This window comes from Arachis hypogaea, chromosome 18 (genome assembly GCF_003086295.3).
Source record: "Arachis hypogaea cultivar Tifrunner chromosome 18, arahy.Tifrunner.gnm2.J5K5, whole genome shotgun sequence".
Lineage (NCBI taxonomy): Eukaryota > Viridiplantae > Streptophyta > Magnoliopsida > Fabales > Fabaceae > Arachis > Arachis hypogaea.
Genome location: NC_092053.1, coordinates 129,102,145 through 129,125,944, shown reverse-complemented (window position 1 = coordinate 129,125,944; position 23,800 = coordinate 129,102,145). Strand labels below are relative to the sequence as shown.

The 23,800-nt window shown below is 29.7% G+C and overlaps 1 protein-coding gene across 1 annotated transcript; it reads right to left on the bottom strand.

Moving 5' to 3' along the window:
* Positions 1-2,403: 2,403 nt before the first annotated feature.
* On the bottom strand, positions 2,404-3,406 carry LOC112771659 (F-box/kelch-repeat protein At3g23880-like). Its single transcript, XM_072225106.1, has 2 exons — positions 2,519-3,406; positions 2,404-2,418 (listed from the first exon to the last, which is right to left on the bottom strand). Exons 1-2 carry the CDS (start codon positions 3,404-3,406, stop codon positions 2,404-2,406), a joined length of 903 nt encoding a protein of 300 aa, XP_072081207.1.
* Positions 3,407-23,800: the final 20,394 nt, after the last annotated feature.

The window sequence follows — 23,800 nt, the reverse complement described above, 5'->3', positions numbered from 1 at the left end:
TTGAGAGTACAAGGCACAGAGTTCTCAGAGCTACCTGAGCTAACAGTTTTTCTCTTCTCCTTCAATGTATTCTGTTTAGTATTTTTCTGTTTAATTTTGTCATGTCTTGAGTCTCATGGAAAAAAGGCAAACAGTGAGGTTTGTAATGAAAAAGCCATAGAGCGGAAAAAGGCAGAGAGTGCAAAATTGAAAGAAAAAGCCATAGATGTCTAAGAGTTCCTTTGTTCATCTATGTTGTGTTTCATGATTCTGTGGGAATCCCCTTGTAAGTTGGGTTAGCACTTTACAAGTTGTAATCAGATTGATTATAGTGAAATTCCATCATGTTTGTGATGGAGACTGGATGTAGGTTGCACTGCACTTAGCAGCTGAACCAGGATATATCTGGGTGTAATCTTCAACTCTTCTCTCCTACCTTTCTATTTCTACTGTACAGGGACAAAAACGAATATTATCTCGTGCCAAGTGACGAGACAAAAAGAAAAGTCTCGTAGCAAGGGACGAGACAAAACAAAGTTGCTCGTGTCCAGTGACGAGCAAAAACAGAAAAGTCACCTCTGAGTTCAGCAAGTATAGTCAAGCAAGAAGGGGCTAAGATTCAACCTCCCTTCTCTTAGCCACTGAAACCATCAAAGTTTAATATTTTGAAATTTATCGTGACAATACTCATAGAATCCACTTCATATATTCCAAAATATAAGGAAAAAAATCGTAACAAACGAATAGCTATAATAGAACCAGTAAAAGGAAAAAAAAAAGAAACCAAAAGATAATCATCATCATCAAACACACATCACCAGGTATTGTAAACACAAAATACAAATATGTGATACAGAAAAGATTACAGATCAACAAAATAGAGAACAACTAAATAAAATAATAAAAACAAAAACTCAGCACACGACAAAATAAGTTCAAAAACCGTGGCACATACCAAGAGATGCGACGTAGGGAGGTGAATAAGACGAGACAGAACAAAAGAGGGGCCATTGAACAGGACAGAAAAAGAGGAACCGTTTAACCACGACATGCAACCATAGAGAACTAGAAAGACCCAAAAGCCAATTTGGGATTTGAAAGGCAGAAGAAGAAATTAAGAACAGATACGGAGAGTGACTCGTCAATTTCATTTACATTTATTTACATCGAACAAACCATTAAAATCAATTGAAAACAACGGTCAAAATAACACATGTATTGAATGGGAATATGTTGAATAAAATAAAAGCAACACTGCTCAATAACACATGTATTGACAAACTATATCTATTTGGATATGTTGAATAAAAGCAGAAAAATTGAAAACATTAATTTTTAGCGAAATGTGCATCGAAAATATGGACAGAATAAAATAAAAAATTGAAAATATCAAGAAATAAAAGGTTTAAAAAACTCAAAAATAAAGGAAGGGATGATTATGATTTAATTTGAATTATCACCTCACTCCATATAGGAAACTAGGGATGAAAACATAAATTAAAAGACAGATTGATTCAAACTATAAAAGAGACTTTTTATCCTTAAACTTCCATATATTTATAGTCCAAACTTTAATGAAATCAAGTGTAATCTTGTCTTTTTTTTTATTCTATTTAATAATAACATAAGCACCTACAACTTAAAATGCAGTATTTGAATAGATCATGATCAACATTCACCTCTATTTAATAACTATTGTTATCTTAGCATCGAATTCGAATCAATAGCCTCTGTATAATGCTTCAAAATCTCATGATACTTTTACATTTTGAAGATTCCATTTCTTATATATCGTTGTTTTCCATGAATGAATAGTCATTAATTGTTTTAACAAAGAAACCTTTCTCTAAATAGCCTTGTCATAAATTTTTTTTATACATTGTTTATAATGAGTTTAAAAAGAATGGGGTGGGGTAATCACTATATTATATTGAGGAAGAAATTGAAAAACTAAAAAAAAGCTGATTGTTACATCAACAACAAATATTTCTTTTAATTTATTTTTTTAAATTCAGCCTTTTTGTCTTAAACCGAGTACAATTTCTCATCAGTGCACAAGTTAAAGTGGGAAAAGAATTATTTGACAAGAACAGGAAGAAGAACATACAAAGTATGTTAGAGCAGTAAATTGCAATTGAAAAATAAACATAGTACTGACATAAATAAATTCGATAACATTAATAACCAAGTTGGTAGTGCTAGAAGGCTTCACCAAAAAAAGGTGCAAACATGCTTTAAGAGTCAATAGACTGGGGTTTGGATTTGATGAAGGCGCAACAGTTTTGGATGATCTGCTTTGAAGACCATTTGGTGAAACTAAACTTTCATGGTAGATACAAGCCATCTTATGCCTGACACATCGAGAAAAAAAAGGATGGTTCCCCATGCCTCTGTCAATCACAAAAAAATCTACCCTCCCATCATTTAAGTTACACAAAACTATTCCGTACAATGGACAAAATGTCCAAAGAACGTCACTTTCCGATATGTAAAGAGGTTGTAAATAATGATATGTAAAATAAATGGATTTTTGATGGACCGAAATCACTGCCAATTTAGTCCAAGATTGAGCATCTCCGTATTCCTTCATCTGCCACACAATCCATTCGCGTGTTCTCTTATGCTCGTAACAAGCAGAAAGGCAGTTTCTTAAGACATATAAGTGAGTGCATCGCCTTGGAGAATAATGATCTAAATCTATTTCACTACCAAGAGGCAGAGAAAAATGACCATAAATCTCTTTAGTCAAGTCAAAATAAAGAACCACCTGATTAACACACCAATTAAGAGTGCATAATCTGCTACTACCAAAAAATTCCCCTTCCGTATTATCCGTCCAACAAGAGTTGTCACTTGGGAAACTAAATAGGGCTACTGGAATATCATCAATTTTTCTCCATGACGAAGTTTGCCCAAATGTATAAAATTTGGTACTAGACTCAAAACCAGATGGCCCTTGCTTCTTTGTAGCTGCATAAATTTTGTAACTGTCACTGAGATAATCGTAACCAAAGCCACAAAAGAGAACTTGGCCGCTGATTTCGGGAGATTCGAATGTGAATCCGGTACAGGGGTTCCACAATATGGCATGCATGCCGCAACTAGCAAAACCATCAAAGAAGCATAACAATCCATCGCAAGAACCAACGATTTTGTAGTAGGTTTCGCTACTGATGCTAGCGACTTTAGTAGGGTCAGAGGGATTGTCCAACATTGACTGCATGGAGAAAGACTGAATACCACCATAGAAACCATCGTGATTGCAATAAGCAATACGTGGCGGAGTGATCAGGCTTGGATCGCGTAAGCATGAACGACGAAGGTGGTTGCGGGTGAAGTCAGGGGATGAAATTAGGTTTCTCCATGACCTGCACACACTCCTTAGGGAAACAAGCGTCCTTGCCGGAAGCCTCAACAAGATTTCCATCATCTCTCTTCCAAAAGATCTGCCAGCTGCAGCGTTCTTGCCGTAGGGCAACTGACCAATTCCGTCCCTCTGGCCGCATCATTATGGTCAGTCGGCATAGCTAGCTGCTGTTTCAGTTTGATTTTGTGTATTCTCTTATATTTCTATTTATATTTAGGTTACATGTTTCAATATCATCATTAGCATCTCCATGGATCTTTGGCCCGCCTTCAATAATATAACATCAAAATCTTAAACGGCCCATCCAATAATCTAATCAAATCTAAACTAAATAAGGTTAATATATTGATCAAAATCCCAAGTTTTTATACTCGTGAAATACACGAAAATAAGACCAAATCAAATATATTTATATGTCAAATTTTATAATACCGATATACTTAATAGACAATAAATATATAATTACACAAGCATTAAAAGTGAACAAATTTATAGTAAGAATTGATAGAAAATTTTGGTTTGATTCTTGATTTAATTTTTAGAATTTTTTAATATTATAATTTTAAATAAATTAACTAATTTTATATAATTTTTATTAAATTAGACAATTTTATAATTTAAATTTTATATTATAATTTTATATTTTATGTATTTAATTTATTTTTTAATATCACCTAAAAGAATCTCAATTTTCAAATTTGAAATTAGTTTCAAAATTTGAAGCTAAAAAGATTTGAAATTCAAATTATTAACAAATGTTTAAGTTGCATGTTCTTGAATGTATTTTTTTACTTATTTTATTTAAATATATTCATTAATTTGATTGAGATAAATATTAAGTTATTTAATTTTTTTGAATCATATTAATTATGACTAATTAATTATTTGATTTGACTAGAATAAATTAATTAATTTTATTTTAATTTGTATTCATTTTTCATCTTATATATGTTGATTACTGATTTTTTTAAAAGAGGTTTAATTAATTATTTATTTATTTAATTGATTGAGATAAATATCAAATATTTAATATTTTATTTTTTTTTGGTGACTTATTTAATATTTTATTTGAATAAATTAACTATAACTAATCAATTATATTAATTATTTAATTTGACTAGAATAAATAAATAATTTTTTTTAATTTGCATTCATTTTTTCGTCTTATGTATTTTGATTAATAATTTTAAAAAATATTATCATTTTTACATGGCATATATTTTTTATTTATTTAACTTATTTTATTCAGTCAAACAATTATAATTAATTTATTATATTAATTATTTAATTTAATTAGTTTAAATATATGTTATTTCATATTTGATTCAATTTTATTGTCACTTTAATGCTTGAGTTACGTTGTTCTTTACCAAAAGTTTTTCTTTATTTCATTCTTGATAAAAAATATTTTAATTTTAAATTTCAGATTTTTATTCATTATTTATATTTTTATTTTAATATCAAATCTAATATTTCTATTAATATGTCCTTGCAAATTTGTTGTCTAATAGTTATATCTATCTACTTAATATATTAAAATTAGGTTTTTTCCCAACTAATGACAGTGAGGTGTCAATTCCTCATGAATACATTTTTCCTCCAAAATGAATGCATTTAATGAATAATACATAATTATACTAATTTAGAAAAATATCTTTATTATAATTACATAAAATCAATATTTAATATATTATTAAACTACTTATCAATTATGAATCGAAAATATAATAATAATAATAATAATAATAATAATAATAATAATAATAATAATAATAATAATAATAATAATAATATACTTCTACTTAATATACTAAAATTGGATTTTTCCCTAACTAATGAAAGTGAGGCGTCAATTTCTCATAAATTCATTCTTTCAAAATGAAAGCACTATTCTCTCTTCTAAATTTATTTTAGAAAAATATCTTTATTATAATTATATTACAATTAGCCTTTAATGAATAGTGCATGATTATACTAATTTAGAAAAATATATTTATTATAATTATATAAAATTAATATTTAATGCATTATTAACTAATGAAAGTGAGGTGTCAATTTTCATGAATTCATTTTCTCTCCAAAATGAGAGCACTATTCTCTCTTCTAAATTTATTTTAGAAAAATGACTGAATATACATGGCAAATTAAAAAATTTTGGCAAGTTAATGAAATCAAATCATATTTCTATAACATATATAAGAATGTATATTTTTATTATATAAAAATTAAATTTCTGCACTTAATGATCGACGTGGCATACTTTTGAACGTGTTTCTTAATTTATTTTTTATAACTCATTGAATACAATTTATTACAGTAAATAAATTATATCAACTAATTGATTTGATTAGATATTTAAATATCACATGATTTATTATAATTTATATCAATTAAATAATTATAATTTATTATGTCAATTATTTTAATTCATTAATTCATAAGGTACATAATAACATATATTATAATTACTTATGCCAATTAAATACAATAAATATAGATTAATTTAGTTAAAAAATCATTGTCTCCTATGTTTTTCTATTTATTTTTTTAAATTATTAAATTCAATCAATTATAATAAATTAATTATATCAACTAATTAATTCAATAAATTATTTTCTAATTTATTTTTTGAATTCAATAAATCAAATAAAATTAATTATACTAATTATTTGTATCAATTAGTTGATTTGATTAATTCTTAACAATTATTTTATTTATTTATTTTATTAAAATATATGAATTATAACTAATTAATGATAAATATATCGAATTCTATTCCTAATATAAAAATATAAAATTTTATTCATTTCATTTTTATTTTACCACTATAAAAGACCATATATGTTAGAAGAAAATATTATTCATTTACCAATTACTCTTTCATTGGGTAGCTTTTACAATATTCTTTTTCTTCCTATGAAGTGTCGAAACAAGAAGGCAACTACCGTGAACACAAACTACCACACACTCTTCAACTCCCGTGCTCATCATTCAAAGCAATATATGATATATTATCCATGAAGCATTTATAGACCATGGTGTTATCATGTATGTATAAATAAAAAAATTTTGTAATTAAGTTTAAGTCATTTATCTGTTTGTGTGGTATATTGTAGTATGGAATTACTTTCAATTTATGTTGTACAATGATATTATGGTTTAATTTAAGCTTTTATTTTAGAATTGTGTTGTAATTTTATCTCATCATTTTTTCTTAGATATCAAATTGATGTATTTTTATTTATTATTATTGAAACAGATGTGATATAAAATTTATAAAAAAAAACTCTCACATTCAATTTATTTTATTGTAATCTTCTATCTCTTTTATTTCTTTTTATTTTTTATTCATTTTATTTTCTTTTTAAATATTATATAATTTATTATAGTTTATACCAATTAATTAATTATAATTCATTATATCATTTAGTTTAATTTATTAATTTGTAATATGCATGATAAAATAGATCATTTGTTACTTATACGTTTATTCTTCTAAAATCTAAATATGAATAATTATATTTTTAGTTTTTGTTATGAACAAAATATTTTTAATAATGAATAATAATTAACCACTCATACTTTTAATCAAAGTGTTTGAATGATTTTTATATTTATTAATATTAACCGTTTATTTTTTCGTAAATAAATTTTATTATAATTTTATGTTAGTTCATAATTAATCAATGATTAATGTTTATGAAGCTATGTTACTCTAAATTTTGTATTTTACAAATATTTTATTTAAATGTCTTTTTTTAAATATAAAAATATATTATTTTTAATAATATCATATTTTTACTTTTTTAATTATTCTAAATAAATATTTTATGAAATACTAATTAAAGTCATCCTTCCATTTGCTTTTACTGATCTATTATCTAACTATTATATAAAATTAAAATTGTATTAATGAATATAATATGAAAGTTAATTTAGCTTTTTATTTAGAGTATTTTTTCATTTTTTTTGTCTAATCAACCAAAAGTATTCAATTATGAATAGTCACTTCTATCTTATTTTATATTATTAACTAATTAAAATTACTAAAATTTAATAATGCAATTCTATTTTATATTTTTATATTGAGTACAATCCATCTAACCTATATAGTAATAATTTCAATTTTTATATTTTATAATGTAATACTACTTTATAGAATATATTCTTCGTTTTTCATCGAAGGTTGATCCTTTTAAGGTACAATTTATAATTTTGTATAGTATTTTTTATATACTCATTTTATTATATTATTCTTTTGATAATTTAATGATTGTTCTTACTCCAACTTATTCTTTTCATCTAATGTTTCAGTGCGATTGTCTTTTATCGCAATCGTTTACAATGCATCACATCCATGAAATATCTCATCGAGTTGTATTCACTGATTCAGGTTCTAACTATATGTATGTAAACATCTAAAGAAGATGCAGTAAATTCTATTTTATCGAATGATGGTTGGATCTACTCACATATTATGACCAACCTAATGGAATATGGGTAAAATTAGTTTTCTTGGGAGGAGCTCGATTTTTTATTGAGAAATTGTTTCTACGGAGCTTTGTAGGCCAGTTCAAATTCCATCTCCTCCATGCTTTTTACATATGTCCGGAGATCTTCGACGTTTATAATTAATAGTAACATGATACTATAACTTTAAGTTGTATAATATAATAAAAAACATGTAGCAATTTATATTTGCTTCCTATATAGCAATAATATTATATATATTTATATATCTCTTCTTTTAGCTCTTTCCTAAAAATATTGACACATAATTAATGTAGATATATAACATATATACTGAGAAATTATCTCCATTGAATTAATCATAAAGTTTAATAAAAGATAATAACATAATTTTTACTTAATTGTAGGAAGTATCTCCATTAAAAATTAAAATTGCTCTATTAAAAAAATTGTATACAATTTGCGTATGAATGGGACTGGGATTGGAGACTATATATTGATATCAAACTAACATAAAAGCTTATTGCACGTATTGTGGATTAATATATATATATATATATATATATATATATATATATATATATATATATATATATAAAAGAAAATAATTATAACAAAAAATATTTAATATATGTGATTTAAATATTTTTATGTATAATTAATATATATATGTATAAATAAAGAAATATTTAGAATTATTTAACAAAATTAATGTATAAAAATTATTGTAATTTATGAAGATTACACATAAATTTTTTTGAATGAATTTATTTTAATTATATTACAATTAGCTCATGAATAATGTATAATTATATTATTTTACGAAAATGTCTTTATTATAATTATTTCAAATCAATATTTAATGCATTATTAAACTAATTATCAATTATCGATATTTCTATTCATTCTAATTATATTAATTGATATAGTTCTAATTCCCATTCATGTGCAATAATTTTATTAGAAGATAATTGTAACTACAATAATTAGTTGTATCCACAATTTTATTAGTAGATAGTTATATCTACAATAATTCATGCTATGATTCTCCCTCATTCTAATAATGGTTCGTTAATTATATAGTTTTTTATCTTCTGCTTTAATTAGTGGATAATAATAATAATAATAATAATAATAATAATAATAATAATAATAATAATAATAATAATATTATTGTATGGACACAAGATTAATTAATTAACAAATTAAATTTTAATTATTATGTTTTATTTTTTACTCATATTTTTATTCATTAGTTATTTTATTTTTTATATTTACAGTAAATATTGAATGTAAAAAAAAAATAATAATATTGATTGTTATCTATTTTATTTATTTAGAGTCATAATTAAATTTGATATAATTGTAGCAAGTATCTATAATTAATAATAACATGATACTATAACTTTAAGTTGTATAATATAATAAAGAAGAACATAGCAATTTATATCTACTTCTTATAGAGCAACAATATTATATATATTTATATATCTCTTCTTTTAATTTTTTTCTAAAAATATTGGCACATAATTAATGTTGATAATATATATATTGAGCAAGTATCTCCATTGATCATAAAGATTAGTAAAAGATAATGGCATATTTTTTACCTAATTATAGCAAGTATCTCCATTAAAAATATTGGCTAATCATTACCGTGTATATATATATATATAAAGAGTAATAGTGAATTGTAACAATTATTTATCACCTAGAAAATTTGTACCTCAGACATAATTCTTTTTCTGTTTATTATTTTTCATACCTAATGATCTACGATTCTATCAACAGTATTATCTATGGTAGATTATGTAATTTTGGAAAATAAAGGCAAGAGTAACGAATAAAGATGGTCTGCGAGTGCTGTTGCAAGATCACGGACACTTGGAAGATAACTGCACGATGAATGTGGTATATAGAAAAGTTTTTGAGAGTTTATAATGAAAAGGTAATAACAAAATCTCTTAATTAAATTTATTAATTTATTAATATTTATTACTATCAATTTGAAAAATTAAAAAATTCTAGGTACTAATGGGTAATGCATTCTTATTGTACATTTATAACTTGAGAATATTAGAATTATCATAAAAATTCGTATTATTTTATTCTTCTGATAAACAATTTTATAATTATGTTAATAATATAATTTGTATACTAACATTGATATAGTATTGTTTCAGCTATATATTTTACAGGCATCAAAGGATAGTGTTGGGGTTGTTATTTAGTGACTTTAAATTATTTATTATTTATTAGAGAACTTTTTGCATTAGAATTCTTTAATAATTTGTTGTTCATTTTCAGCTAATTTTGATATGTTCTTACACATATAACAATTTGATGGTGAATTTAGGTATTACTAGATTATTTATGGTCACATTCAGTATATATGTCTGATTTATTGAAAAAACAATAGATTACTAAAACCAATTAATAACTATTTTAGAGTTAATACAATTAACACTAAATTAAGAAAAGATAAACAACGCATAACTCATTACTTTTTTTATTAATCAAATTATTATAATTCAAATTAATTTTAATAAAACAACTTAAAATTATAATTTCAACTTTATCACGTGCATGACACGGGTAATTACACTTATTTTTACCATTAATATGTAGTTGTGAATATTTCTTCAATTTATTAAAAAAAAGCATAAATTTATTTCTTTATTTTTTATTTTACCTATTCCTATATTTTATAACTTATTCACTGTAAAAAGTCATATATGCTAAAACAAAATCTCATTTTTTTATAAATTTATCTTTCATTCTATATATAATACTTTTTTTCTCCTATAATATATTATTTCTACTCTTTGATTTCTTATAAACTATAAAATATTATTTTTTGTTATTGTACTATATTTCTTATATTTTTTATTTTGTTCTTATTATTTAAGTTTTTATAATTTTTTATTATAAATTTTAGGGATAAGTATTGTTTTGGTCCCTAACATTGAGGGTCAGAATCGAAACCGTCTCCAGCGTAGTTTTTTATTTAGAATCATCCTTAACTTTTTTTTCGTATTTAAATCGTCCTTTTAACTTTTTCTGGACAAAAATGTCCTTCACTACCATCAGCACCTTTACTTTCACCACCACCACCACCTTTACCTCCACCACCAAGAAAAACAACATTTCAACAAATCAAGGAATAAAAAATTCAACTCAACAACCAAATCAACATACAACAACAATAAAATTAGAAAATAACAAATCAAACTCAGAAGTAGAGGTAGTCACAGAAGAAGAAACAGAGGCAGTCACAGAAGAAGAAGCAGAAGCTCAAGCAAAAGCTCAAGCAGAGGCAGAAGCAGAAGAAGAAGAGGCAGTCACAGAAGAAGAAGCACCGGTGGAGTCTCCCTCCCGATGACGACGCGACAGCAGCGGTCAACCCTCAGTCACAGAAGAAGAAGTAGAAGCTCAAGTAGAAGCAAAAGAAGAAGCAGAGGCAGTCACAGAAGAAGAAGCGCCGGCGGGGTCCCCCTCCCGATGACGACGCGATGGCGGCGGCAAACTCTAGCAGCGCCGGCGCATCTCCTTTCCCTCTTCTCTTCTCCCCCGCCGCAACCCCTCTCCTTTCTTCTTTCTTTCAGCGACGGTGACGGCAGCTCCAAGTTTCACCAGCGCCGTCCCCTCCCCCCTTCCCCTTCCCCTTCCCTCTCTTTCTTTCCCCTTTCCCTTTTTCCTCCCCCCTTCGCGTTTCCTTTCGCCCCCTCCCCCCCCCCCAAAAAAAACGTGTTTCCTTCCCCCAACCCCCAAAACGCGTTCTTTTCTCTCTTTTTTTTAAATTTTATATTTTTTATTAAAAAAGATGATTTAAATACGAAAAAAACGTTAAAGATGATTCTAAATAAAAATTACATTGGGGACGGTTTCGATTCTGACCTTCAACGTTAGGGACCAAAACAATACTTATCCATAAATTTTATCATTTTTATTTCATACAAGTTAATTTACTACAACTCTTCACATATTGAGTCTTTTCAATATTTAAATTATATTTCTTACGTACTTAATTTCTTTTCTGATTTAGGGGATACAATGATGAAATAGATGAAAGTTATTGTGCGTTTTCTTTTTCGTCTTTTTAACTTACTTCCCTCTTTGTACAGATCATGAGTAATTATATACAATAGTGCTTAATTATGCATAAAGAATAAATATAAATTGTATTCTGCCAATGAGTTATAGCTTAAATGGTATAATCTCCGCATCTTCACCTAGAGATTTTGGGTTTGAGTCTCACTCCTAAGTTTAGAAAAAAATATAAATTATATCATATTTTCTCTTAGTAAAATTTTTACTATCTATCTTGATGAAATAGGAACAAAATATTGTAAATTATTTTGGACCAATAAGTCTATCATCGTTGTAGATAACTATAAAATTTCGAAAAAAAATATAATTATTTGATGGTTACTTTATTTAGTTTAATATATTAATTTTTTTAGTCGAATATTACCTCAAATTTATGTTGACTAAAATATTTTAACAAAAGACATTTAAAATAGCACAACCCTTCTTAATTAAAGAATGGATAAATTTATATGCTTATTATAATAGCTAATGCCTTGAAGTAAGGAAAAAATTAGATTGAAAAATTAGATAAAGAAAAATTAGTATTTTGGAAGAGTTTGGAGATAATGCACTTGAATATCGGATAAATTTTTATTGTGTTTGTTATAACGACCCAATTTTCAATATGTCTAGATCATACTGGAAACTAAGCGCTACCAATTTGTCTTCCTAATTATTATCTATTATTTATCATATGAGCCTGATTCGTTGTTAAAAGCGTAGTTAATTTGCGTGGTGTATTTTTTTTTTAAAAACGTTTGGATTAATAGATAGAATCATTTATAATCAATTCACAAGTAATAACAGATAAAACAGTTATAAACAACCACACAAAAATACGTCACAAGTAGTTGACAACGTTCGGTGATTCAGCCTTTATTAGCATATAGACTGTTAGTTAGAACACCCCTAGATATAGCTAAATAATATCTATATACATATATATACATACAACATCCCAGGTCCTAACATGTTCAAGAGGTCCCTAAGCTGGCACCTAGGCTAGCCTAGACTCTATACTCACCTAGTCCCACTAAACTACTAAAGCGAGGGAAAGTACATTCTAGGTCTTCAAAACTAGAGTCAGGTGGAACGTCATCAAAAGGTAGAACTTCATCTGTTACTCCTCTGCACGATCAGACATTACCATACGGCGTCTCTCTGGTACCTCATCAAGTAGCCACGCAATAGGAGTCTCGTACACAGGATTTAGGTTAAAGTGCGCATACGAAGGGGTGCAGACGTTGGCTGGCCTCACAGTATTTACATATAATCAGAGAACGATATTCACCCTAGACTCAGAAGACTATCTAGAGCAGAATCCTCTTCTTGCAAACGGTCATCAGTGAACTATGGTAAGGTACTCTTACTTCCATCTGAAGGGGAAAGGGAGAGAGAAGGGGTAAGAACTGGGGAGTTCTTAGTAGGATCGGGGTTATTAGTTAAGTTCATTAATTTCGTGTTGTTTAGCAGATAAATAGCAGAATACCGAGAAGCAGTAGACAGAAGAAACAGATAAATAGAGAAAATAAAGAAAACAGAAAGCAAAACACAAACAAAAGAATACAAGAAAACAAAACACAGACACAGTGAATAGAATACAAACAAAGAAAACATACATTCAAACAATAATCATAACAGAGGAAATGCGCAACCAAGTATGATGCATGTCTGTCCTATGCAGACCATGAGCTCACGTGTCGGTTTACACCCTGCATCCCGACATTACCTAGGAACTAGTCCTAGATATGGCTTTATCTCTGTAGGTGAACTTCGGCCTACAGAAACAGCACTCCCATAAGTAAACTTCGGCTTACAGGAATAGTTTAATCACAATACAACAACTTTCTGTAGATGAACTTCGGCCTACAGAAATAACACCTCTGTAAGTGAACTTCGGCTTACAGAAATGGTTTAATCACAACAACTTTCTGTAGGTGAACTTCGGCCTACAGAAATAGCACCTCTATAAGTGAACTTCGGCTTACAGAAATAGCGCCCCTGTAAGTGAACTTCGGCTTACAGGTATCACAACTCTCTGTAGGTGAACTTCGGCCTACAGGAGCAACACCCTGAGATACACAATTGATATTCACTGTAGGTGAACTTCGGCCTACAGGAATAACAACTTACTGTAGGTGAACTTGGGCCTACAAGACCTCTAGGGCCAATAGAAAAGCATCAGATGAACATATAATAGAATATCATGCCACAAGGCTTAACTCTTTATCTTTATACTCTTCTCATCTATTCTCTTTGTTATATTACTCTTTTCTCATTATCATCATTCAATATCATTCTCATTGTTCATCATCACTTTCACATTCTTATGCAGTACTTCTTTCTTTCTCTGTATCTCTTTACTCTGTTTTAATTACTCTGTTCTCTGCATCTCTTTTCTCTTCTCTGATTACTCTTTTCGTCTGTATCTATATTACTCTTTTTCTCTTTATCTCTTTACTTTACTCTGGTTACTCTGTTCTCTGTGTTTCTTTACTCTGCTCTGATTTCTCTGTTTAACGTATGTATTTAAAGCTTATGTAAATTTCGGTATGAATAGTTAGTCTGTCCCAAGTATAGGTTCATTAAGTCTATGCTGAAACAGTTTAACTTTTCATATAATACCTAACCCTATTTGTAATTCCAGGACTAGCTATGTTGCCCTAGTTCGTTCACTAGTCTCTGTCTGTTTTTCTGTTATTAAAACCTTACAGACTTTTTCTTCGATTTTTATCTTTTCTTTAACTTTTTATCTTTTATTTATATTTGACTCACTAATATGTTTTTACCACTCCCTAAGTGTTTTATGAAGGTAATTATGAAATTCAGCGCTTAAAGTTGTCTTTCTAAAGCTTTTACAGAAAACTGCATTTTCTGCATTATTTTATTATTTTTGTTAAAATATTATTTTTAATATTTTATTATTATTTATTATTTTATTATTAAATTTTCGAAAATTAACTTTACTTTAACCTTTAACCTTAAAAATTCACTTTTTACCACCCGTAACTTTTAATATTTCTACTTTTACCACCCTAACTTTTGGAAATTACAAAATAACCCCCCAAACACCAAAATATTTACTTCCTTGCCCTTTTATGGATCAAAAAGGTGTTCTTCATTGTTCTTCACCACACTCAAAGTGTTCTTCATGTTCTTCATAAATTCTTCAAATTCTTCCTCTGTTTTTACCCGTTTTTCAGTCTTTTCAGCAACCGATTTTTACCATAATTCAAAATAAAATTGCAGCCACTAAAACCCCATCTTTTCTACAAGATTTCAACACAAATTGATCCTTAATTTAAGCTTAGGGTTTCGTTTTTCCAGCAGCCCCAAGAACATGAACTTTAAAGCTTGAATTTCATCAAATTTCATCAAAATTTTACCAAATTTTCACCAAGAATTACTCATATAAACAATCAATTTCAAGCATAACCAAACCATATCATAATCACACAACTCAAACACAATCAATCAAGATTAAATTCGTCAATCCCTACCTTGATTTGCTGCTCCAAATTCGGTTAGACTTTCAGGTGGTCCTTAAGCACTTTTTCCTCCTAAAACACATCAAGAACAACTTTAAATCCAAAAACTCTCAACTGACCAAATCTCACTCAGTATGTTAGGAAGAGATATCTCACCTTAGACTTGCTGAAATTAATGTTTCTTGGCCCTCAAGTCAAGTTAAGCATGATTCCTAAGAAAGAACATCAAGAAAACACATGTTTTGCATGGTTTTCCTTGAAAACCGAATTGAAGAGGGAGGGAGACAGCCATCTCACCTTATTTCCAGCTTTGATAAGTTACATGGTTATGTAGAGAAAGAAGAGAGGATCATTTTGGTGAAATCGGAATTTTGATTTGAGTTTTAGTTCAGAAGAAATGAAGCTTTGAAGATTAAGTGTTCAGGAAAGTTTCTCTCTTTTCTCTCTTGTTATTTTCGGCCAAAATGATGAAATGAGACAGCCTTGGAGGTCTTGGGGGTGTAAGGTGAGTTTTGATTGGTTGGCTTGGAGGTGGATTAAAATAATATTAAAATATCTCTGGTGTACAACTACTAAAACTAGGTGTACCGGAACACTCGTAAAAATATCTCTAAAAATTATTTTCTAAGCTACTAGCATAAATGACACTAGTAACATATTTATTATGAGAATAGAACATGTATGATGAGGCCTTAGCATTGCTAAAGTCACCAGAGAGTGCTGGTGCTAAGCTGCACCAGTAAACCGTAAACCCGGTTAAACCGATTCTCTGTTTTTAACTAAAACAGACCAGGTAACCTTATAATATCATTCAAGAATTTTCTAATACTAATATAATGATAATATTATACTATTATCTCTCTCCTCTCATACATCGAGTCTGGTTTGTCAAACTGAGACTATTTACGAAAAACCGAATCAAAACCCCTAACCGATACAGTTCAAAAACTAGGTTCTTCGTGACCGCGTTATCGAGCTTGTCTCAAAGGAAGTTCTAGCTTAAGGATGACATAATGATAATGAGGATTGAGATACTTGATGATATATCAAAGGTTTTCTCCTTACTGATCTTCTAGAGAAATCCGTTCCTTTAGAAAAGTTCTCGCGTACTCGAAAATCAGGGTTGTTACATTCTACCCTCCTAAAAGAAAATTTTGCCCTCAAAATTTCAGCCAGATGCAAGAATCCTTCTTCAAGCGGTCTATTTCCTTCAAGTCATCCTGACGAAGAGATCGGTCCGTTCCTTACAGCATCCAAATCTCACACAGCCATAGCCATGAAGATCATAACAGCTATGAAGATAGCTGTGGCTCACGTCGATTTGTCTTTTGGAACTCGATTAAACCATGTCTATTCACAGTCATTGAGGTCTTATCCGCACCAAACAATCAATATTAAGGTGACCAGTCTTAATATCTCAAGCTAGGCACGAACATTGCCAAAATGAGCACTCATAGACATTCATGCCAAATGTATCTTGAAGATACCCTAACAGCATGAGACACACAAGCAGAGTATGCAACGAAGCATAGTCAGTCCACTCCCCAGGCTCTACCGAGAACGAACTGCTCTGATACCAAATTGTAACGACCCAATTTTCAATATGTCTAGATCATACCGGAAACTAAGCGCTACCAATTTGTCTTCCTAATTATTATCTATTATTTATCATATGAGCCTGATTCATTGTTAAAAGCATAGTTAATTTGCGTGGTGTATTTTTTTTTTGAAAACGTTTGGATTAATAGACAGAATCATTTATAATCAATTCACAAGTACTAACAGATAAAACAGTTATAAACAACCACACAAAAATACGTCACAAGTAGTTGACAACGTTCGGTGATTCGGCCTTTATTAGCATATAGACTGTTAGTTAGAACACCCCTAGATATAGCTAAATAATATCTATATACATATATATACATACAACATCCCAGGTCCTGACCTGTTCAAGAGGTCCCTAAGCTGGCACCTAGGCTAGCCTAGACTCTATACTCACCTAGTCCCTCTAAACTACTAAAGCGAGGGAAAGTACGTTCTAGGTCTTCAAAACTCAAGTCAGGTGGAACGTCATCAAAAGGTAGAACTTCATCTGTTACTCCTCTGCACGATCAGACATTACCATACGGCGTCTCTTTGGTACCTCATCAAGTAGCCACGCAATAGGAGTCTCGTACACAGGATTTAGGTTAAAGTGCGCATACGAAGGGGTGCAGACGTTGGCTGGCCTCACAGTATTTACATATAATCAGAGAACGATATTCACCCTAGACTCAGAAGACTATCTAGAGCAGAATCCTCTTCTTGCGAACGGTCATCAGTGAACTATGGTAAGGTACTCTTACTTCCATCTGAAGGGGGAAGGGAGAGAGAAGGGGTAAGAACTGGGGAGTTCTTAGTAGGGTCGGGGTTATTAGTTAAGTTCATTAATTTCGTGTTGTTTAGCAGATAAATAGCAGAATACCGAGAAGTAGTAGACAGAAGAAACAGATAAATAGAGAAAATAAAGAAAACAGAAAGCAAAACACAAACAAAAGAATACAAGAAAATAAAACACAGACACAGTGAATAGAATACAAACAAAGAAAACATACATTCAAACAACAATCATAACAGAGGAAATGCGCAACCAAGTATGATGCATGTCTGTCCTATGCAGGCCATGAGCTCACGTGTCAGTTTACACCCTGCATCCCAACATTACCTAGGAACTAGTCCTAGATATGGCTTTATCTCTGTAGGTGAACTTCGGCCTACAGAAACAGCACTCCCATAAGTGAACTTCGGCTTACAAGAATAGTTTAATCACAATACAACAACTTTCTGTAGGTGAACTTCGGCCTACAGAAATAACACCTCTGTAAGTGAACTTCGGCTTACAGAAATGGTTTAATCACAACAACTTTCTGTAGGTGAACTTCGGCCTACAGAAATAGCACCTCTGTAAGTGAACTTCGGCTTACAGAAATAGCACCCCTGTAAGTGAACTTCGGCTTACAGGTATCACAACTCTCTGTAGGTGAACTTCGGCCTACAGGAGCAACACCCTGAGATACACAATTGATATTCACTGTAGGTGAACTTCGGCCTACAGGAATAACAACTTACTGTAGGTGAACTTGGGCCTACAGGACCTCTAGGGCCAATAGAAAAGCATCAGATGAACATATAATAGAATATCATGCCACAAGGCTTAACTCTTTATCTTTATACTCTTCTCCTCTATTCTCTTTGTTATATTACTCTTTTCTCATTATCATCATTCAATATCATTCTCATTGTTCATCATCACTTTCACATTCTTATGCAGTACTTCTTTCTTTCTCTGTATCTCTTTACTCTGTTTTAATTACTCTGTTCTCTGCATCTCTTTTCTCTTCTCTGATTACTCTTTTCGTCTGTATCTATATTACTCTTTTTCTCTTTATCTCTTTACTTTACTCTGGTTACTCTGTTCTCTGTGTTTCTTTACTCTGCTCTGATTTCTCTGTTTAACGTATGTATTTAAAGCTTATGTAAATTTCGGTATGAATAGTTAGTCTGTACCAAGTATAGGTTCATTAAGTCTATACTAAAACAGTTTAACTTTTCATATAATACCTAACCCTATTCGCAATTCCAGGACTAGCTATGTTGCCCTAGTTCGTTCACTAGTCTCTGTCTGTTTTTCTGTTATTAAAACCTTACAGACTTTTTCTTCAATTTTTATCTTTTCTTCAACTTTTTATCTTTTATTTATATTTGCCTCACTAATATGTTTTTACCACTCCCTAAGTGTTTTATGAAGGTAATTATGAAATTCAGCGCTTAAAGTTGTCTTTCTAAAGCTTTTACAGAAAACTGCCTTTTCCGCATTATTTTATTATTTTTATTAAAATATTATTTTTAATATTTTATTATTATTTATTATTTTATTATTAAATTTTCAAAAATTTACTTTACTTTAACCTTTAACCTTAAAAATTCACTTTTTACCACCCGTAACTTTTAATATTTCTACTTTTACCACCCTAACTTTTAGAAATTAAAAAATAACCCCCCAAACACCAAAATATTTACTTCCTTGTCCTTTTATGGATCAAAAAGGTGTTCTTCATTGTTCTTCACCACACTCAAAGTGTTCTTCATGTTCTTCATAAATTCTTCAAATTCTTCCTCTGTTTTTACCCGTTTTTCAGTCTTTTCAGCAACCGATTTTTACCATAATTCAAAATAAAATTGCAGCCACTAAAACCCCATCTTTTCTACAAGATTTCAACACAAATTGATCCTTAATTTAAGCTTAGGGTTTCGTTTTTCCAGCAGCCCCAAGAACATGAACTTTAAAACTTGAATTTCATCAAATTTCATCAAAATTTCACCAAATTTTTACCAAGAATTACTCATATAAACAATCAATTTCAAGCATAACCAAACCATATCATAATCACACAACTCAAACACAATCAATCAAGATTAAATTCGTCAATCCCTACCTTGATTTGCTGCTCCAAATTCGGTTAGACTTTCAGGTGGTCCTTAAGCACTTTTTCCTCCTAAAACACATCAAGAACAACTTTAAATCCAAAAACTCTCAACTGACCAAATCTCACTCAGTATGTTAGGAAGAGATATCTCACCTTAGACTTGCTGAAAATTAATGTTTCTTGGCCCTCAAGTCAAGTTAAGCATGATTCCTAAGGAAGAACATCAAGAAAACACATGTTTTGCATGGTTTTCCTTGAAAACCGAATTGAAGAGGGAGGAAGACAGCCATCTCACCTTATTTTCAGCCTTGATAAGTTACATGGTTATGTAGAGGAAGAAGAGAGGATCATTTTGGTGAAATCGGAATTTTGATTTGAGTTTTAGTTCAGAAGAAATCATGCTTTGAAGATTAAGTGTTCAGGAAAGTTTCTCTCTTTTCTCTCTTGTTATTTTCGGCCAAAATGATGAAATGAGACAGCCTTGGAGGTCTTGGGGGTGTAAGGTGAGTTTTGATTGGTTGGCTTGGAGGTGGATTAAAATAATATTAAAATATCTCTGGTGTACAACTACTAAAACTAGGTGTACCGGAACACTCATAAAAACATCTCTAAAAATTATTTTCTGAGCTACAAGCATAAATGACACTAGTAACATATTTATTATGAGAATAGAACATGTATGATGAGGCCTTAGCATTGCTAAAGTCACCAGAGAGTGCTGGTGCTAAGCTGCACCAGTAAACCGCAAACCCGGTTAAACCGATTTTCTGTTTTTAACTAAAACAGACCAGGTAACCTTATAATATCATTCAAGAATTTTCTAATACTAATATAATGATAATATTATACTATTATCTCTCTCCTCTCATACATCGAGTCTGGTTTGTCAAACTGAGACTATTTACGAAAAACCGAATCAAAACCCCTAACCGATACGGTTCAAAAACTAGGTTCTTCGTGACCGCGTTATCGCGCTTGTCTCAAAGGAGGTTCTAGCTTAAGGATGACATAATGATAATGAGGATTAAGATACTTGATGATATATCAAAGGTTTTCCCCTTACTGATCTTCCAGAGAAATCCGTTCCTTTAGAAAAGTTCTCGCGTACTCGAAAATCAGGGTTGTTACATTTGTTCCTATTATTTCATATTTTACCATTTTTTTTTATATTTTTTAATATTATTTTTTTGTATCTTGGTATTTTTTTTTTTTAAAAATTGGTCTAATATATATTTGTATTTTGGTCTAATAATTATTTTTTACAAAAAAATAATACTAATTTAAATATAATAAGTTAATTTCAAATTAAAAAGTTATGTTAATATTACTGTATTTAATTTAATTTATTTATACATTAATATGATTGATTGAAAATGAATGATAAATAAACTAAAAAATAATAATTAAAAAAATAGAATATTTGTAATTATTTTAAAATAGATAATGAAGTAAGTTTTGGAATATTACTTTATTTGAATTGTTAATAATATAACTATAAAAATAGAAAGTCAGTAATTATATTAAAATGGCACTGAAATAAATTTTATAATACTAAACATAATTTTTTTTATTGCGGATGACAATTTATGGCGGTGAGCCAAAATTCGCCATAATTTTATAATGGATGGCGTTGCAAAAAATGGTGGAAATAGTAGATTACCTTAAAAATTGTATATATGGTTACAAAAAAATATGCAAAAAATTGTAAATATAATAAACTATAAAATTTAGTCTATATATACAATTTTCTAGTCATAAAACATCCCATTAATATAGTAAATATAGTAGCAATTTATCAAATAAATATAACATCAAGTTCAAGTCATAACTCATAAATTATAAGGAGGTAATGACATAGAAAAATATAAACTATTTAAGTTTAGAATCAAGAGCTTGTCTGAAAGTAGACATAGTGAACTGAACAAAAATAATTGGAAGAATAGAGGTTTATAACAATTATAAGGTGTATAGAAAAGGGGCACTAGGGAAGAGAGAAAAAAAATAGGAGAAGAAAAGTTAAAATAGTTACTAATCAGAGAAAGAGAGAGCTGTGGTTAGCAGCAGTAGCAAGGAGCAACTGTGGTGATGAGTGGTTGTAACGATTGGCAGTGACGGGTGGCGTAGAGAACAAATACGAAGAGAATTTTTCTATGGGAAGATGAGACAACTTTTGGAAGAGGGAGTTTTTAAATAAAAGAGACTAATCTTATAGCATTCCTGCCATGGCGCCAACGTAATTGCGGTCGCCATTTCGTCCACCGTAAAAATACGTTGCGATGATCACTATATGGCATCAAGGCCAAAATCCACCACGCAATAATGTTATGACACTACTATAACCGCAATTTTAAATTACTGATATTAAATTTATTTGGATTGTTAATATAGTCTTATAAATTAAATGGTAACTTTGTAAAAAGAGATGGTTAATAAAAGTTTAATGTCCATATTTATACCTATTTGATTCATGTATTTTGTTCTACTTTACACAAAAAATTGAGATTTATTTTTTTAATTAATTATTAAAAAATAATAAAATGAGTTATATAGTATTTCACTTATGTAATATTTTATATGTATATGTAATTACCTCATAAATATATTAAAAGTGACATTTTAATTGATATTTTTTTAAATGTTAAAAATTATCACCAACGATTTCTCTTAAATACTCAAAAAAAATGTATGAATTTTTAAGACATAAGGATAATAAGAGTTGTTAAGTTTGAAAAATTAATAATATTAATTAGGATTAACATTTGATATTTGGGTTGAAAGTCCAATTGTATTTGTGATGTGGATTCAAATTTAGCGGGATTTGGGTGTATTATTAGAGATTCTAAGGGAGATTGGATCTCGGGCTGCTCTGGAAGCATTTCCTCTTAGTCTATAATCAGATGTGAATTATTTGCTGCTTGGAGGGGACTGGTTTTAGCTTGGGATTATGGTTTGAGGGATATTATATGTGAAACGGATTGCCTTGACATTCTGCCCATCATGCATGAGCTTACAAGTGGGTATTCATCTGAAGTAACAGATTTGGTTCACAAGATTCATGAGCTTTTATTTCGTCCTTGGCTTGTTCACGTTGAATGGGTGTCCCGAGAAGCAAATAGAGCTGCAGATTGGATGGCTAAATATGGTGCCAAGAGTAACTCTAATCATGTTATTTGGTCTGAACCTGGTGTTGATCTCCAACGAATCATCCGCTCGAATTTAGGATATTTTTTGCTTTGTTTCTTTTCTTATTTAGACACCAAAAAAAAAAATATTTGTGATGTGTGTGAATGGTTGGAGGCCTAATAATTTGCAATCAAGAAAGGACCCAAGCTAAATGGAAGGATTCTCCTTTACACCAACCATTGTCCCAACGGTGTTGAACAAAAACGAAGTAAAAAAAAAGCATTGAGACTCATTGATGCTACACCATGTTCAAATCAGTTTAGGTCCAAGTCACTCTTTAATATGTAGCCCAATGAAAGAGAACAACCAGCCCAATCAAAGGAAATCAAGCATATGAGCCATAGCTTCTTGGTCCAAGGCTGCAAAATAGAATTGAATCCATTACCCAATCCAATGCCAATCAGAACAAAGGAAGCAATCCTAAGCTGGAATGCTATGTTGCTTCGTGTAATACCCCGAGAGAAAAAAGAAGAATTTACTTTCTCATTCTATCACCAAAAATATAAGAAAAAAAGTTGCTTTATCTCTCATTAGGCACAAAATGAGAAGAAAGAAAAGTAAATGTCTTATCAAAATACAATCAGAAGAAAAAGATAATTTGTTTCTATTTACATGCAAGAAAATCACTTAATGATATTTTTTTCTCTCTTTACTATCATTTTGGAAAATATGAAAAAAATGGAGGCAATTTTTTTCTGCTGTAAATCAATGGATAATACTATTTTTTGGGGGCAAAGCACAAGATTAAAGGCTTA